At 42.7% G+C, this 19,373-nt stretch overlaps 1 protein-coding gene and 1 long non-coding RNA gene across 4 annotated transcripts; both read left to right on the top strand.

Moving 5' to 3' along the window:
- Positions 1-3,447: 3,447 nt before the first annotated feature.
- On the top strand, positions 3,448-11,278 carry LOC109910079 (caprin-2). 3 transcript variants are annotated; one of them, XM_020509242.2, is made up of 21 exons: positions 3,448-3,617; positions 4,377-4,626; positions 4,740-4,802; positions 4,901-4,987; positions 5,568-5,797; positions 5,944-6,026; positions 6,172-6,312; positions 6,428-6,468; positions 6,604-6,837; positions 6,973-7,011; positions 7,086-7,232; positions 7,440-7,524; positions 7,617-7,669; positions 7,792-7,920; positions 8,034-8,153; positions 8,257-8,409; positions 8,544-8,697; positions 9,164-9,277; positions 9,605-9,645; positions 9,763-9,829; positions 9,926-11,278. In XM_020509242.2, exons 2-21 carry the CDS (start codon positions 4,390-4,392, stop codon positions 10,504-10,506), a joined length of 2,799 nt encoding a protein of 932 aa, XP_020364831.1. In that variant the 5' UTR covers positions 3,448-3,617; positions 4,377-4,389; the 3' UTR covers positions 10,507-11,278. The 3 variants fall into 3 exon arrangements, with proteins under 3 accessions (XP_020364831.1, XP_020364830.1, XP_031654470.1); XM_020509241.2 differs by having other exon boundaries at positions 9,164-9,340; XM_031798610.1 differs by lacking the exon at positions 9,164-9,277.
- A 3,032-nt stretch (positions 11,279-14,310) lies between these two features.
- LOC116355044 (uncharacterized) lies at positions 14,311-15,312 on the top strand. The gene is made up of 2 exons (XR_004204272.1): positions 14,311-15,074; positions 15,178-15,312. It is a non-coding gene; the product is annotated as an uncharacterized LOC116355044 (long non-coding RNA).
- Positions 15,313-19,373: the final 4,061 nt, after the last annotated feature.

Raw genomic sequence — 19,373 nt, 5'->3', positions numbered from 1 at the left:
ATCTTTCAGTTCAAGTATATTTCCTTTTTATTGCCCACGCGAAGATGCCCTGTTTTGACATGGTTTGTGTTTTATAGTAAAACCATCTGTCATCATCCTCAAACAAACCATGATTTTTCTGGTCATAAAACTATTTGAATAATGATGTATTGTGTGAAATCCAGTCTTTATAAAATAGGCTAGCCCCTATAGGACACTGTAAAATGTGCAGTTTTGTCACATCACAATGCCACAGATGTATCAAGTTAAGGGAGTGTGCAATTGGCATTCTGACTGCAGGAATGTAGACCAGAGCTGTTGCCAGAGAATTTAATGTTCATTTCTCTACCATAAGCTGCCTCCAACGTCGTTTTAGAGAATTTGGCAGTACTTCCAACCGGCCTCACAACTGCAGAACACATGTAACCACGCCAGCCCAGGACCTCCACATCTGGCTTTTTCATCTGTTGGGGGGTGCTGAGGATTTTTTTTGGTCTGTAATAAAGCCCTTTTGTGGGGAAAGACTCATTCTGATTGCCTGGGGCTGGCTCCCCAGTGGGTGGGCCTGGTTGCCAAGTGGGTGGGCCTATGCCCTCCAAGGCCCAGCCATGGCTGCACCCCTGCCCAGTCATATGAAATCCATAGATTAGGGCCTAATGAATTTATTTAAATTGACTGATTTCCTTATATGAACTGTAACTCAGTAAAATCTTTGAAATTGTTGCATGTTGCGTTTGTATTTTTGTTCAGTTTACATGGACATTTTTTTATGACTACCTTATCTCTGTACCCCACACAGGCAATTATCTGTAAAGTCCCTCAGTCGAGCAGTACATTTCAAACACAGATTCAACCACAAAGACCAGAGAGGTTTTCCAATGTCTCACAGAGAAGGGCAACTATTGATAGATGGGTACAAATAAAACAAGCAGTTATTGAATATCCCTTTGAGCATAGTGAAGTTATTAATTACACATTGGGTGGTTATCAATACCCAGTCACTACAAAGATACAGGCGTCCTTCCTAACTCAGTTGCAGGAGAGGAAGGAAACCATTCAGGGATTTCATCGAGTCCAATTTTAAAACAGTTAAATGGCTTTGATCGGCAAAAACTGAGAATGGATCTACATGGTAGTTACTCCACAATACAAACTAACCTAAATGACAGAGTGAAAAGGAAATACAGGCCAAATATACGAGTTGCTAACCAAAACAACGTTGATGTTCCTGTGGCCTAGTTACAGTTTTGACTTAAATTTGCTTGAAAATCCATGGCATGATTTGATAATGGCTGTCTAGCCATGATCAACAACCACCTTGACAGAGCCTGAAGAATTTTTTTTAAAAAGTGTGCAAATATTGTACAATCCAGGTATGAAAAGCTCTTAGGCTTACCCTGAAAGACAGCTCTAATCACGGCCAAAGGTGACTCTAACATGTATTGATTTGGGGTTGTGAATACTTATAGACATGTCTGCATTTAATTTTCAAAGAATTTGCTCAAATTTAAAAAAATATGTGTAGGGTGAGATTTTTATGTAATCCATTTTGAATTCAGGCTGAAACACAACAGCATATGGAATAAATCAAGGGGATGAATACTGTCAGAAGGCAATGTATGAACACTTCATAAGACATGAAAACAATGTTCAGAATTACAGGACATTGGCTTTAAAACTGATTGCTTTATACTCTTCTAAACGTCAACCAAAAAGAATAGGACAAAATTGACTGAAGCATCCAATTAAGGAATCAAAATCCTCTTGTAGCCTCACTCTAGATTAGAACTAAAGTTATTTGTTCAATTCCACCATTTCCTTGTAGTCCTTCATTTTCTTCATTTCATGCACTCGTGTTATTTGCACACTTATGTTTCTTTTGTCTTTATATGCCTCTATTTAGTAAAAAAATGCAGTTATTTTTTTTGATTTTCCTCTGTGACAATGTATTTTTTTGTTGATTCAATGGCAGTTCTTATTTTGAACCGATTTCTAGGCCTTTTCTCCCGCTTCGGAAGCTGTCCTTATAATGTATATGGTCCCAACACTGAGTTATAGACGATAAAGTGTCTTTGGCTGTGCTAGTAAGTTCTATGTTTTCATCTATAAGTCTTTGCTAGGTAAAGCCCTGTCTTATCTCAGCTCACTGGTCACCATAGCAGCACCCACCCGTAGCACGCCCTCCAGCAGGTATATTTCACTGGTCACCCCCAAAGCCAAATGCTCCTTTGGCCGCCTTTCCTTCCAGTTCTCTGCTGCCAATGACTGGAACGAATTGTAAAAATCACTGAAGGTGGAGACTCATATCTCCCTCTCTAACTAGTAAGCACCAGCTGTCAGAGCAGCTCACAGATCACTGCACCTGTATATAGCCCATCTGTACATAGCCCATCTGTAAATAGCCCATCCAACTACCTCATCCCCATACTGTTATTTTTTATTCTTCTCCTTTGCACCCTAGTATCTCTACTTGCACATTCATCTTCTGCACATCTATCACTCCAGAGTTTAATTGCTATATTGTAATTAGTTTGCCACTATGGCCTATTTATTGCCTTAACTCCCTTATTTTACCTCATTTGCACACACTGTATATAGATTTTTCTATTGTGTTATTTACTGTATGTTTGTTTATTCCATGTGTAACTCTGTGTTGTTGTTTGTGTTGCACTGCTTTGCTTTATCTTGGCCAGGTCGCAGTTGTAAATGAGAACTTGTTCTCAACTGGCCTAACTGGTTAAATAAAGGTGAAATAAAAAATATGTTATAATTGTTTTACTTCCATTACTCAATTTTGACATTTAACAAACTAAACATTAACATTATAAAAACCCAAACCGGTCCGTGGATGATTTACCGGTGTCGCCTACTAGGTACATAGTAAATTAAAAATATATAGTTTATACGATTTACCGCCCAGCCCTAAATTGGGATTGGAGGTGGATGTGCTTGCAAAGCAGGTGCTATATGACGTCACGTCAATTTTCTGTGCCCCAGCAGTCCAAATGTGGGAATTCGATTAATGCCCTGGAACCGAGTATGTTTGTTTACGTTTTGGAACGAGACTACCTCCCAGGCATGAGCCCAGTCCCCCATTTTGGCCGACAGCGAAGTGGGCTCAAAATAAAAGTGATGTAGGTTAAGCAGATGGAGAAGGCTTAATGAGCATGATTCTGTTTTCACATGCAAAGGTAGTTTATTTTGTTGTTGTTGCATAAACGCGTTTGATAAAACGGCTTTATCTGCCTTTCCACATAAAACACATTTGAAAATTCTAACATATATTTTATGGAAAATATATTTATGTTTCTGAACTATGTATGCTACCTTCTTGACAACAAGACCGAGCGGCACAGATTACTGATCGATTTGAGAAGGTCGCTCCTCCCTCCCCGCTTTTGCCAATTTATGTCACGGGCCATAGCCCGGTGCAATTAGGTTTAATCGAACTCTCTCAATGTTTGGGCGTAGAAAGGTAGGCCTATATAAAGGTATGAGTTCGCACTCGTTTTCCTCTGTAAACTAACATCACTGTTTGGACGGGTTAGAGAGGGCTACCAGCACTTTATTTGGTGTTTGGATAGCAAGCGTCGGGATTTGCAGCAACAGCATTTTCAACACACACAACCAGCCACGAGGTTAGTCAGCTGTTTTCTAAACGTGGCACTTGTTTTTTGTCAAGAATGACGACACGGGTTTTCAATGTATGTTTACACATTTTTCAAGAACTCCATACTAGTTGTATAATGAATGGTTAAGAAATGCAGTATTCGAGTTGCTGTTCATTCTTATAATTTTGGTTTGGGATGTGTTTGGGGCGTCTGTGCTCTGTAGAGAGAGTAGGCTTTTGAAGAAGAGATGCGGGCACGGCGGGTCTGAAGAATGTGATACCGATTAAGATGGAAGCATTTAATAAGATTACATAATGAACATTCACGCCTGATTCCCAAACAACGTTTAAAAAAATACACAACTTTAAGCATGAGATGAATCCCGTCGGCGACACTAAATGCGCACACATTTGGTATGTGTTTGGGAATCATTTGAAATAATAACAATTGTTTTAATGATTTGTTTAACGTTGTCGCGTGCTATATGATTTCTATCTGCTGTTTCCCGTTTCTCTAATTAATAAAATCCATCAACACCGTACGTAATCACACCGATTGTGCAATGGCCAAAAATGCACTATCACGGGTTTGGCAATCACCCAGAGGCGGTTGAGGCTAGCGCGTTACTAGAACATTCGCACATTTATGGAAACTCATAGTGGGGGGAGACATCCTTTCCGCTAGAAATTAAATTGGCCCATTAAAGCAACACATTTCATGGCCAACATTTTCATCCTATGGACACCAGTCATGCCCATTACCTGTTCTGTCTTGAACCCCCTCCAGCGAGGATTTGAACATGGTGCAGCTGTCTCCATCCCCAGCCCGGGATGCTTCTCCTTCACCTGAGTGCTCCGAGAAGGGGAGGCAGGGGAGCCCGAAGGCAGGTAGCCCCAAGATGGGCTCCCATGGTGGGCTGAGTCCTCTCCAGCTAGCACTGGGAACCTCCATCCCCAACTACCAGGGCTACGAGAGTTACATCGAGGACGGCCTCATCTGCCTCAAGCACAAGATCCGCAACCTGGAGAAAAAGAAGGTAGGATGGAGGACTTGACAAGATTAGGGGTTTAGTGGGTGTTTGAGTAGGAGGAGAAGTTACCGTTCCTTTCATTGTTTCTTGCGTGTTACCGTAAGTGTTTGTATCCACAGATTAAATTGGAAGACTACAGGAAGCGTTTGAAACACGGGGAATCACTCAATCAAGACCAGATAGTAAGAACAGGATTTCAAACTGTGGTAATAAAAGCAGTACACTTCTTTCAACCAGACGATTGAGATGTTGCCTTGTCTTTTGAACTCTCATCTGTCAGGATGCAGTGGAGAAGTATGACGAAGTGATCCACAACCTGCAGTTTGCCCAGGAGCTGCACAAGACCCTGGGGGGCCTAACACAGGAAGTAAGGATCTCTGTTAGCCAATCTTATCATAGTGCTGCTGTGTGTATGATTGGGGGTGGGCAGAGCAGCTCCGCATGCATTCTTTTTGGTAGACCGGGTGTAATTTCTTATGCGTAGTCTGAATAACGCTTCTCCGTTCATTTAGAGCGTCTGAGAATAGGTCGATGAGGGTAGAAAGGGTATGACGTATTGTATTGGAGTCCAGCCTCGTCAATGGATTGTATACTGGAGGCTACAGCCCATTGCAGAGCTGAGTTGGGAGTTAGAACACTGCTGTTTGAATGCCTTGATTGCTTTCGTGGTTAGTTTTGACTTTCCCTGCTTCTAAGTGCATGGTCAGATAGTGTCAGTAATGTAGAACTATTATCTGGTCAACAGATCACCTTTTTTTTTTTGGTCCAGATTCATGATGAATCATCTTGTAATTTTGCAAGACAACATAATGAACTTCATCTTGCACCCATCCAGACATTTGAAATCCACAACAGCCAGTCGATTGGCCTAGGACTATTGATCAGGCCTAGGTGTAGGAGTTTTTTGGGGAATGGTTCATAGAATCCATCTAACCATCCCCCTTTAGCTGCTAAAAGCCCAGAAGAAGGCGTTGAGGAAGGAGCAGATGGCCAAGCAGGAGGTAGAGAAGAGGAGGCTGTGTGTAGTGCTGCAGGTTAAGTTCCTCCTGCAGACCCTGCTGCAGCACGAGCACATCAGGAAGGACCTCCTCTCTGCCCGCAACCTCCAGGTTGCAGAGCTACAAAGCCTGCTTGAGCTCGCTGAACTACTGGGGGTGAAGAGGGACAACAATGTGAGGTACTGGGGAAGAGATGTGCGCACCACACACCCCACACACACATTCTGTTGGACTTGAGGGACAACAGCATAAGTTACTATGAAACGCAATCTCACATGTCTGTGTTGATTGAAGACTAGTCTGATCCCCTTCTACTGTGTCCCAGTTTGGAGGAGCAGATGGAGAGCGCAGCCCTGGTCTACCTGGACCTGCTGGAGGGGAATAATAAAGCTGTAGCCGGAACCACCTGTGAGTTTAAACACTACCTGTCCTGTACCTTTTTTACACACCTGCACAGATACTCCATTTACTATAACTGGTATCAACTTTATCTGCCATTTGCTGAACTACTTTAGCTGCCGTGTTTAAAATGCATGCCTTTACATGTTTCCAGACAAGGTCCTGAAGGCTAAGTTGGCGAAGCTGATGGATTGTGGGTACTTTGATTGTGTACCGCCGCCTCCGAGCAAGAGTCCCAAGGAAGTAGAGGTTCCCATGACCAAAAAGACGGTGTCTGAAACAGCCAGCCTCTCTAGTAAGTCTACAACAGTGCAACGATTCTTATTGAAAAGCCACTTATCAGACTGGGTATAGAACAATGAATGTATACAACATTTTGTCATTTAGCTGGATGTTATTTTGCCTTGCAGCCCTAATGATGTCAAACAAAAAAGACTTGCCTAGCAGAGAGGTAAGAACCTCTAACATTTCCTGCGAGTTGTGCCACTACTTTTTCAACGTTCAACCAGCGTTCTCCTTTAAGCTATTTACCTGAATGCACTGTGGATATCGTACTGTTGTGGTGATAGTCTGTGGGTGATGCCAGTTTCTTAACAGACACTACCTGCCTGACACAGACCCCAATGGGTGTCGAGACGCTCCCGTTACTCCGAACTGGAAGGCTGAGTTCCAGGCCATGAAGGAACAGGAGCCACCGGACTCGTGGGATATGGAGTCTGACTCCACTCAGCCTGTAATCCAGAAACCATGGAGAGGGGCGGCTGTGTTCATCTCCAAAGTGCCGGTTACTACCAAGAAAGAAAATGCTGAACCCAAACAGGTGAGATATTCTTATACCTGAACTCTCAGGGCAGTTGGAACATGAGACTAGTTGTGACCTCTAATAATGGGCAACATTGGGCTAGCTGATCTTAGTTCAGATCAATCATACAACTCAATGACTCTGTTTCCCCAGAGAAGAGCGAAGTCTAAAAGGGAGCGGGACGCCACAGCTGTGAGTAGACTCTTGAATCTCTTAGGTTTGATGGACCTGTCCATACCACTCCATCACATTATAATTTCCATCAGGCACTTCGTGTGGACACCCCTGTGGAGGTGTTCAACTCCCAGTCTTCCTTGCCCAAGGACCCCATCCTGCCCAAGGACCCCATCCTTCGCAAGCAGCAGCTGGAGGACCTGATGATCAAGATCAGAGGCTCCTTCAGCTTCATGCAGGTACAGTACTGCTCAAAGATCACTTCCAGGTGAAAAGTCATGGATAATTTCCAATGTTCCACCTGGGTCGGGTTTAACACGGGGCACTGCGCGAAAAATAAAAGTTCCTTATTGGTTAAGTCCATGTAGTCCCTCAATGTTTAAGTCTGTTTTGTTGGGTGTCTAATAAATAATAATAATAATGCTGGATTAATCCCCTGTCTCCAGGATTCTCTTCTGGATGGAGAAGGATCACCCATTAACGGCCATCCTAGACTGGGCCGGCATGCCTCTGGATCCCCCTCTCCACTCGGTAGCCTACCACAACAAAGTTGGTATTTAAGTGGCTGACTTCTAGCAGAATAGTCAATACTTAACAGATGTTTTACCTCTTAATCTCAACAGTACAGAGAGAGTCAAGGAGAAGCCCAGTGGACCATCTCCCCAAAACACTGCATGTAAGATCTGGAGAAGTGTGAAATGGCACCCTATTCCAGTGCACATATTTTGACCAGGGCTCAGTTATTTAAGCTTTTGACTGTTGGAGTAAGTATTTTAAGATGAATATTTTTGTCCTCAGTCCACTCCATTGCCTTCTAAACTCCTCCCTGTTGATGACGAACCCAGTCTGACCAATGGAGACGGGGGTTGTCTAGAGAGCTGTGACCTGGACCTGACTACAGAGGACCTGGCTCATGTCATAGCCATTGTAGGAACTCTTCTATCTGTTAAATGAGACCCATTGAAACTATTACATTTTCTTCTTTTAGATCCACAATTGTTATGAAGCTTTTTATAAAGCACAATGGTTGTCATCTCCAGGATCCATGTCTGCTGCTGTCTGAGAGTGAGACTGCCTGCCCCTCTCCTCCAGCTCCTCCTTCCTTCTACCGTAGGGAGTCCTCCATCTCCATCACCCTGGACGAGAAGACCTCTGCTCGGGTAAAACGACTCATTCCTTGAACATGTAGGATCGGCAAGTCTAGTGCTTACTATTCTGATTTTGTTTAAGTCTCCCTTGACAGTGTTCCCTATCTGTACCCAGACTCCCATCTCTGAATCTGGGAAGCAATCCCCCTGTAACGGGGTGGTGCCTCCTTGTACCCCAACCCCCACCCAGGGGCAGCCGTTTTCTACCCCTCCCAGCAGACGTACACTCAACATGGCCCCCTCTGTTCCCTTCCAGACCATGCATTCGGTAAGTCTACCCATACTTTTAACGTGTTCATAGAATGGGCAACAGGCTTTAGTCTGTATACCCATAAAATACACTCCCAGGTAGTCTTTGAGGGACATTTTAGTATGAGTCTTGATTCTGTTTTGTCTCTGAAGGTATTCAAGGTGAATGCCCCCTTACTTCCGACTGGAGACTTTAAATCTGATATTATCCCCTATTCGGACTCCGGCAACGACCTGTGCTATGTCACCACCAGCACCCAGACCCCACCGGATTTTGCTCCCCTGGAGGATGAACACCTACAGTCAGGTATGCCAGAGTTGTGTTCAGGGAATCACCCTACACTGCCCTGTGTAGGGTGCCGTCCTTCGGATGGGACGTTAAACGGGTGTCCGTTTAATGACTGAGGTCATTAAAGATCCCATGGCACTTATCGTAAGAGTTGGGGTGTTAACCCCGGTGTCTTGGCTAAATTCCCGATCTGGCCCTCAAACCATCATGGTCACCTAATAATCCCCAGTTTACAATTGGCTCATTCATCCCCCTCCTCTCCCCTGTAACTATTCCCCAGGTCGTTGCTGTAAATGAGAATGCGTTATCAGTCAACTTACCTGGTAAAATAACGGATAAATAAAAAGACCAGAGGTGTATTCAATACGCATTAAATATGTTTCTATTGGACATTGTTGTGTACCTCCCTGTTCTTATATGGGTAAACGGTTTCCAAGACGCATGAATATGACCAAGTCTACTCTTATTTCTCTCCCTTGGTCAGCGAACCAGTCTGAATGTCTGGTGGGTAGTGGTGGGCAGATCTTCCTGTCCCCTAGCCAATCAGGTGGCACCATGGGCCGTTCTGACCAATCATACTACAGAGGATCTGTTAGAGGTATTGCACGTGGTGGCAAGGGGCTGGCACACTCCTACTTTCGCTCTTCTGGTGGGCACAGAGGTATTTATCCTCTTGTCTTCTCCCATCCCTCAATCCCGTCTTTCATCCTTTCACTCTATCTTCTGCGTATGCATGTCTGCTACTGATTCAGATTGAGCTTCTAAACCTTAATGGATTGGATCATGTAAACTCTGTTCCCTTGCCTCACAACAGTTTCCACATGACCTTCTCTTAATATTACGAGGTTTTGAGTTAGCCTTCACAACCCAATTTGTATCTGTCCCCTTTGGTTTGATGGGTTTCTGGCTGGTCTGTTCTCCCCAGGAGGAAGCTTCATCCCCCAGGCTCACCTGTACGGCGCTCGGGTAAGACACTGCTTCCCGACTCTGTGCGCACAATCAGATATTGTATGTACATTAGTATAGATTGCTGAAGTGATATGTTGAGGTTTTGACTTGTGTAATGGTGTTCTTCACCATTAGGACACTGGCTACCAGCACAGCTACAGGCGTGGTGGAGGCAATGCAGGACAAAGGCACAATAATAGTGGTAAGTTCACGTCATTCTTCTGGCTTAATACAAAATCTGATTGGTTGGGTATTTTGGAGCTTAGTTAACTGGCTTTTGATTGGTCCTCCGCAACAGGTTGGAGTGACTCCTCCCAGGTGAGCAGCCCAGACCGGGAGGGCAACTACTCCCTGGTGGACTCCGCCCACGGCGACTCGCTGCAGGGTGTTGGCATGGACCTCACCCCCCAGGTGACACCTCATGCCCCCCACACCCTGATGCACGTACCCATGTACCCGCTCCCCCAGCATCCCCAGCCCCTCCGCGTGGCCTTCACAGCAGCCCGCACAGCCAACTACACCCCGGGCACCCTGGACCAGCCCATCACCTTTGACCAGCTCCACAGCAACCTGGGGGAGATGTTCAACACCAACGTGGGTCGTTTCATCTGCCCAGCCAACGGCACCTACGTCTTCCTCTTCCACATCCTCAAGCTGGCGGTCAACGTGCCGCTCTACGTCAACCTGATGCGCAACGACGAGGTGATGGTGTCTGCGTACGCCAACGACGGGGCTCCGGACCACGAGACGGCCAGCAACCACTCCATCCTGCAGCTGTACCAGGGAGACCAGGTGTGGCTGCGGCTGCACCGCGGATCCATCTATGGCAGCAGCTGGAAGTACAGCACATTCTCTGGCTTCCTGCTCTACCAGGACTGAGCTATTGTGGCGTCTTGAGCCAACATGGAGGATACAGGTGGAGGAGAGACTATTGCTTTGCACTTAAAAGGAGAAACTGACATTTTCCATTTCATGTGACAGACTGTATATCCACCCAGTGCTGGGTTCATTGCCTACCCCAGTCCTAGAGTGTATGGGGTGTGTTCAATGTTCAAACCTTTCAGGATCACCCTTTTGTTTACCCTATAAATTGCAACCACTAACTTCTGGGTCACTAAGGGGTTGAGGGGAAGAATTCCTGGTTTGACCTTTCATGACCCATAATGTGAGCATTTTCCCATAAATGTGTTTTTTGGTTGTTGTGCTTATAGACCGACACTCCATTTTCTGACAAACTGTTAGATTGTGAATAGTTGTTACACATTCACTCAGAAAGCTGCCTCTACTATACACTGCTGCTGCTGTATTCGGTGTCACAATTTGAGTTCTAGTAGCAGGTCCGCTTCAGTTACAATGTGTCAGGTCTCTAAGACAAATGAAAAGTTATGAATTGTTTTCTTTGTTTTCTGAATGACTGGGTAAATTCATTGAATGGCTAATGTATGTTTGGTGAAATATGAATTATAATGGACTGTACTTGACAATGCTAAACACTTTAAATGCATTCTGTGCTGCCTTGCTGTGTGGGGTGATCGGGGTAAAATGGTTCAGGGGGGGGGGGGGGGTGTATGGTGTCTGATTCTGAACACAAGGCCATATTGTCTATGGAGATGTGATCCTTATGTGCCTGAATAAAACAATGTTTCAGCAGTTTAAGTTGCCTTTTGTTTTTGCATGGCACCACCTCTTCACTTGTAGCGGTTGGTCCATCCATTTAGTTAGCAGTAGTCTATGGCATTGTATCTCACTATAAATGCATTTTAGATGCTGTACAGTTCTGCATCTTAATGTACAGTCCATGCGGAAAGGAGAGTTTTTCCAAAGGATATGTCATCTCTGTATGGTTTGAAATGTCACTTCACATTAGCATCTCAGCCTACAGATCAGTGCATTTATTACTGTCTGAGTAGTTGTCTATTCCTTCAGGTATAATTACACTTAAATGTAAAATCTTAGGCTAGTGAATAAAGGATACTAGCAAATGGTAAGAAATAGCGCACGTGTGTAACTTCACTAGCATATCCCATGCTTTGATCTCTTTCAGTACAGCAGAGAAAGAGGCCAAGTGACCAAGACAACTGGTCCCAAAATCTGTCTTCTGCAACATGAATTTCTAAAAATGTTATGCTCACCAAGCTATTGTATGGCGGTCAATGAGTGTCAAATGTGGAGTGTGCCTGTTCACACACATCTGCCCTCTCATTGGCTAGACTGGTCCCATGTGATCTTGCCGCCTCTCAACTGCCTTCCCTTCATGACACTTTCTGTTAGAGCGGCCACTTTGAGTATCTGGTTAATGGATCATCTGTCTTTCAGTGCATTTATGGTGTTGAGTACATTTACATTGTATTTAATACTAAATCACATTTCATAGGGTATGAATAATGTGACATTAACACACTTCTACTTGAGAATAATGCATCTCAAATGTTGGTGTTCCCCTGCTCAGATGAAGATGCATTCCAGACTAAGGAAGTTACCTCTAACATTTTTGGCAGTTAAATATAACAAAACAAATGCAATTGTTAACAAATTTGATCACTGTACTTTTAGTTTATAGTTTGCCATTAGCCAATCGGTGTTTCTCAACGAGTTCAAAGCACATGAATGCATCCAACTGGTAGTTACCGCCTTCCCACTTGGTTAGAAACGCTGCATAACATATAGGTGGCGTTCCCCTGCTTAGAGGTTGCATGCATCAAACAATGGTTGCGCGCCACGTCATCGACTGTGCTATCGACGGCCAGATTGCTGTAACGTGGTTAGCTGATACGTAAAATACCTATCCAGGTGTTGTAAGATCTGGCATGCGTCAGCAACATCTGGGCAGAGGAACGTGCCCAAAATGTGGCATGCTGATACATTAAATACCTATCCAGGGATTGAAAAATCTGCCAGTCAGTAAAGTCTAAGCAGAGAATTAGTTAAGTAACATGTCTGATCTGCAGAATGTGCTTATATAATTGAACTGTTGATCTCGTTATTAGAATGTCTCCCTTCGGATTCTGGTGTTGGCAGCTGCACTTCCTCATATGGGCCTCAGTCACATGTCCCTGTTGCTATACAGAATATCAGAAAGAGAATATGACAAAGGTCAGAAGGGAACATTGTTTCCATAGGTGAATATGTATCTAATATAAACCATGTGAAGGGATGGTGTGAGTAATGGGGAACCAATCACTTGTCTCCACAATGTCTGTGCGTCAGTCTCTCCTTGGGCCTTGGGGGAGATTATCCTCTCCCCTGGTTTCTTTTTTTAGCAAGGTGGATACTAAGTAACGAAATATGTCCTTTTGTGTTCTTAGTACTGAACAAAACAACAAGTTCTTTATACTGGAGGCCAAGTCCTGGCACAGGATGTGTGGGGTTGGTGTTTGGCACTATCTGAGGTTGCACCTACAGTGGGGGAAAAAAGTATTTAGTCAGCCACCAATTGTGCAAGTTCTCCCACTTAAAAAGATGAGAGAGGCTTGTAGTTTTCATCATAGGTACACTTCAACTATGACAGACAAAATGAGGGGGAAAAAAATCCAGAAAATCACATGGTAGGATTTTTTTATAATTTATTTTAAAAAAACATATGGCTGCCATATCATGGATTCAGATGTTAAACATGTCAAGTGTGGTGTGCCCTCTACTCTTCTATTTTTACTGATGACCTGGCATTAAACAAAGCCTGTGTGTCTATGTACGCTGATGATTCAACCCTATATGCTCAACTTGACTTGCCTAGATAAATAAAAGGTTACACATCCACAGCTAGTGAACTCACTGCAACCCTAAACAAAGCGTTTTAGTCCGTTTTAGAATGGGTGACCAGTAATAAACTAGTCTGGAACATCTAAGAGCATTGTATTTGGTACAAATCATTCCCTAAATTCTAGACCTCATTGAATCTGATCATTAATAACGTTTCTGTTGAGGAGACTAAATGACTTGGTGTTACCTTGGATTGTAAACTGTCATGGTCAAAACATATTGATTCAATGGTTGTTAAGATGGGGAGAGGTCTGGGATTATAGATGCTCTTCTTTTTTGACACCGCACTCCACAAAGCAAGTCCTGCAGGATCTAATTGAATCTTATCTTGATTATTGCCCAGTTATATGGTCAGAGGCACGTCTTGCTCTTCAGTGTAATCAGAGGGTTAATATCAATACTATGCATGCCAGTCTCTTGGCTAAAGGTAGAGGAGACATTGACTGCATCACTTTTCTTTCAATTGGGAGTGTTATATTCAAAATTGTTTGCATAGTCAACTTACACACAGGTCTGACACACACTTACCCCACCAGACATGCCACCAAATTAAAGAAAACGTACAGTATTATATAGAGCCATCATTGCAAGGAACTCCGTTTCATCTCAGAAGTGGGCAGCAAATCTGGTTTTTAAAAAACAGATAAAGCAACACCTAATTACACAATACTGCTCCCCTATTTGACTTAGATATTTTGTGTGTATATGCTGATACGTAGGCTGTGTGACGTTTTAAATGTATGTACACTGGGTCACATATGGGTTTTACATCGCTGTTATTGAGCATTTCCCATGATAATCCATCCACCTGACAGGTGTGGCATATCAATACAATGATTAAACAGCATGATCAATACACAGGTGCTGCTGTGTCATTTCTTAACCATACATCATTAAACAGCATGATCAATACACAGGTGCTGCTGTGTCATTTCTTAACCATACATCATTAAACAGCATGATCAATACACAGGTGCTGCTGTGTCATTTCTTACCCATACATCATTAAACAGCATGATCAATACACAGGTACAGCTGTGTCATTTCTTAACCATACATCATTAAACAGCATGATCAATACACAGGTGCTGCTGTGTCATTTCTTACCCATACATCATTAAACAGCATGATCAATACACAGGTGCTGCTGTGTCATTTCTTAACTATACATCATTAAACAGCATGATCAATACACAGGTGCTGCTGTGTCATTTCTTACCCATACATCATTAAACAGCATGATCAATACACAGGTACAGCTGTGTCATTTCTTAACTATACATCGTTAAACAGTTACACCTGTGTACATATATCGCTTCCAACGCCGTTTTAGGGGGTTTGGCAGTACATCCAACCGGACTCACAACTGCAGACCACGTGTGTGGCGTAGAGTAGGAAAGTGGTTTGCTGATGTCAACGTAGTGAACATGGTCGCGGTGGGATTATGGTATGGGCAGGCATAAACTACGGACAACAAACACAATTGCATTTAATCAATGACAGTGTTACTGCACAGACATACCGTGACGAAATCCTGAGGCCCATTGTCGTGCCATTCTTCCGCTGTAATCTCCTCACGTTTCAGCATGCTAATGCACTGCTCCATGTCGTAAGGATCTGTACACAATTCCTGGAGGCAGTTCTTCCATGGCCTGCATACTCGCCAGGCAGGTCACCTATCGAGTATGGTACGTACAGGTTGTCTACATTACAACCAGAAACACAATGACTATGATTATATGCCGTTATGCTAAAGTGTAATAGTAACCCCCCCACCATTCTGTTTTACAGGCATGTAAATATCGGTTCCCTAAGGACCACGCTGTCATCAACTGTTTTAATGTATTTTAATGTGTTTTATGGACTCTTGAAAGATGAGTCCCATTGAGGACTAAAATATCCTAATAAAATGTTTTGTGAAGGCTACCCATGTTATTTTCGATCAGCTTTATTTGTACTAAATACATTGTTATAGTACTACTTGCTCAAATGGCCCCACTAAAAGTATAGTGAGTGTGGCCTACTTATAAGTAGGGCTGAGCATTGACTGGAAGTTCAACGTTAAATTGCATTAAATTCTACTCCAGGCAGAAATTGAGTGTTTGAGTCAGGAAAGTTCTCTCGAACTCTACATGTCAGAATAGAATGTTGAATAAAGGCTGAGAGAATGATGCAGGGGAAACATAAAAGAAATATGCAGTTCTATAACTCATCTCATGCTGTTCTACACATTTTGCGTTTACAGAACTTAGCACTTTTAAAGCTGAAAACTACGTGTTGACTGAGGGCACAGGATTGTTTGCTAAATGCAGACCAGCCAACTACGCATTGGCAGTGACACGCATTGGCAGTGACACGCATTTGACCCTCTTCTCACCTTATCTCACGCTTTGAAAAGTACTACTTTTATTTAACTAATTCGTCCATTTGATATAGTCGGCGTGTGAACTTTTCTTCTGCGCTCCAATCTTTTTTAAATCTGCGCCTGCAATTTATCACGTGCGTAACCTCATCGTTTTCCTGTCTTGCCACAGCACTGTGAACCACGGCACATTGAAGCATGTGATTGGTCTAGTTAAGTAAGGGATTGGATGCATGTTTTAAAGAAATGCCTCTCAATATTGGAGATCAAGAACGTTATCTGCTCAGTTGATAAAACTGTGAAAATAATATCTCTATGTACAATATTGTCAATAAAGTTAAGTTGTTACTCCTGTCCCTATTGCAGAAGGCAGCCTTTTGACAGCATGCCCTAAAGTCGATTTCGTGATTGGCATTTAGGCTGTGACAACGAAAAGGCAGCAGACAGACCTACAGTAAGTTTTAGCAGGGACGTTTGGGAGGGTGACCTGATTTGTAGCTATGTACATTTTGTCTTTGTGCTCTGGGAAGGAAGTCAGCAGGAACTAAATTAATTCCAAACTCTACTAAACGAGAGCTCTGAATACCTCATTAACCATGCGGATTGAGTGAAATAAACTACCTGGATTTATGGATCATCAAAGAGAATGACGCATTATGGGCAGACTAATACACAAAGCCCACAGCAAGGTACTGCACTCTGTGTGGATAGTATGCATCCCCTTCCCCTCAAGAATGGTCTACCATCTAGCCAGTTATGCAGGGTTAAATCATTCTGTGGCCACCAGACAGATTTAGACAGCAATGCAAAAAAAATAACAGCTAAATTCAAAATGAGGCTGCAATGACAAATATCTCAAACTAAGAATGACTAAACTTGGAAGAAAAACAACGCTTCGGTCTTTTGCACTGAGTACACCAAGGGTTCAGAGAAAATGAAAGCAAATCCTGAAAAAAGCACTGGCATATTCTGCAATCAGACAAAATCGCACACCTTTTCAAGGAACCCCCACTGGTGGTCTAGAAGCATGGTCGCAATATTGGAGATAATTGACACCCATTCCAAATGGGAATGACACATGTTGTTCATGCACACAGTGCCACAGCACAATTAAAAACATCCTTCAGACAACCACATACAGGTTGAAAAATCCCTGTTAGGGGTATCATCTCATGCAAGACCAAGGGAGTAATCTATCATCACCTCTTCATGTGGAAAAGCCCACGTAAGACAAGTGAAAATGCAGTTAAAACAACGCATAGCTGAACACTGCACCTCAATCAGGTGTAAAAACATTGACTATCCAGTAGCAGCTCACTTTGTGGAAGCTAACCATCCCATCCTCCCTCAAATACACAGGCATTGAGCATGTTGCTCTACCAAGGAGAGGTAACATGGAGATCCTACTACTACAGAGGGAGGCTCACTGAATATCTAAAAACATTGACCCCTAGTGGTCTGAATATTGACTTTGATCTCATGGCCTTAAGAACAATTCTTTATTTTATGAACAAGTCTTATAAATGTATATATTCTTTCTACAACCTATTAGCGTACACCTAATATTTTTCCTCTGTTGATGATGCTTATTATACATTAAGGTTGAACCAAAATATGACATGTAACAAATGAAATGCAAAACAAATATGTGAAATTAAATTAAACAATGTGTATGTTGATGCTAATATTATGTAGAATATTCAATTCTGTTTCTATATGATAACAATAGCCTAATTTAATATGCCATAAACTATTGTTTTTTTTAAGTTTCACTAATTCATTCTAATTAACTTAATCATTATGACACACCCCTCACTATTGTCATTGGTTGCACTAATTGTCATAACCTGGTTCAAGTACTCATGCCATTACCCTGTAGAAGGCACAGTGATGCTGAAACGTTGGTAAATACTAAATTATTATAATTATATAAATTACTGGGAGTGTATATATGGAGTGTGCGACTCTCCTTATTTTGATAGTTTATTCGCCTTTAGTCAGCACCTCCACACAAAAAAAAAATTCTGGGTGTGTGCCAGCTCATGTTTTTTGTTCTACCTATATCCCCCCACTATAATCCCCATACATTAATGAAGACATCTTCTCCATCCTGGAGGGGGAAATCAATAATTACCAGGCCCAGGGACATGTACTAGTCTGTAGTGACCTAAATGCCAGAACCGGACAAGAACCTGACACCCACAGCACACGGGGACAAACACCTGCCTGGAGGTGACAGCATTCCCTCCCCCATATGCCCCCCTAGGCACAACTATGACAGCAAAAACGGGTCACAACTCCGACAGCTCTGTCGCACGCTGGGTATGTACATAATCAATGATAGGCTTCGAGGGGACACCCATGGTTGGTACACCTATAGCTCATCTCGTGGCAGTAGTACTGTAGACTACTTTATCACTGACCTCAATCCAGAGTCTCTGAGCGTTCACAGTCAGTCCATTGACACCCCTATCAGACCACAGCAAAATCACAGTCTATTTGAACAGAGCAATACTCAGTCATGAGGCATCAAAGCCAAAGGAACTGAATAATATTAAGAAATGCTATAGATGGAAGGAATGTAGTGTGGAAACCTACCACAAAACGATTAGGCAACAACAAATTCAGTCCCTTTTAGACAACTTCCTGGACAAGACGTTCCACTGTAATAGTGAAGGTGTAAACTTGGCATTAGAAAATGTAAACCGTATATTTGACCTCTCGGCATCCCTATCAAATCTAAACATTTCAAACAGAAAACTGAAGAAAATGAACAACAATGACAAATGGTTTGATGAAGAATGCAAAAACATAAGAAAGAAATTGAGAAACCTATCCAACCAAAAACATAGAGACCCAGAAAACCTGAGTCCATGCCTTCACTGTGGTGAATCACTAAAACAATACAGAAATACACTACGGAAAAAGAAGCAACAGCATGTCAGAAATCTGCTCAATGTAATTGAAGAATCCATAGACTAACCACTTCTGGGAAAATTGGAAAACACTAACCAAACAACACAGAGATATCTATCCAAGTGGAGATGTATGGGTCAATATTTTTGGCCCTATAACAAACAGTAAAAATATACACATGATCAAATACAAATATTAGAATCAACTATTAAAGACTACTAGAACCCACTGGACTCTCCAATTACATTGAATGAACTACAGGACAAAATATAACCAACCCAAAAAGGCCTGTGGTGTTGATGGTATCCTCAATGAAATGATAAAATATACAGACAACAAATTCCAATTGACTATACTTAAACTCTTTAACATCATCCTTAGCTCTGGCATCTTCCCCACTTATTGGAACATAGGACTGATCACCCCAATCCGCAAAAGTGGCGACAAATTTTGATCCCAATAACTACAGTGGGATATGCGTCAACAGCAACCTTGAGAAAATCCTCTGCATTATCATTAACAGCAGACTCGTACACTTCCACAGTGAAAACAATGTACTGAGCAACTGTCAAATTGGCTTTTTACCAAATTACCATACGACAGACCACGTATTCACCCTGCACACCCTAATTGACAAACAAGCAAACAAACCAAAACAAAGGCAAAGTCTTCTCATGCTTTGTTGATTTCAAAAAAGCCTTTGACTCAA

This window comes from Oncorhynchus kisutch, linkage group LG19 (genome assembly GCF_002021735.2).
Source record: "Oncorhynchus kisutch isolate 150728-3 linkage group LG19, Okis_V2, whole genome shotgun sequence".
Lineage (NCBI taxonomy): Eukaryota > Metazoa > Chordata > Actinopteri > Salmoniformes > Salmonidae > Oncorhynchus > Oncorhynchus kisutch.
The sequence above is the reverse complement of the archived record's forward strand: the minus strand, read 5'-3'. Positions and strand labels throughout refer to the sequence as shown.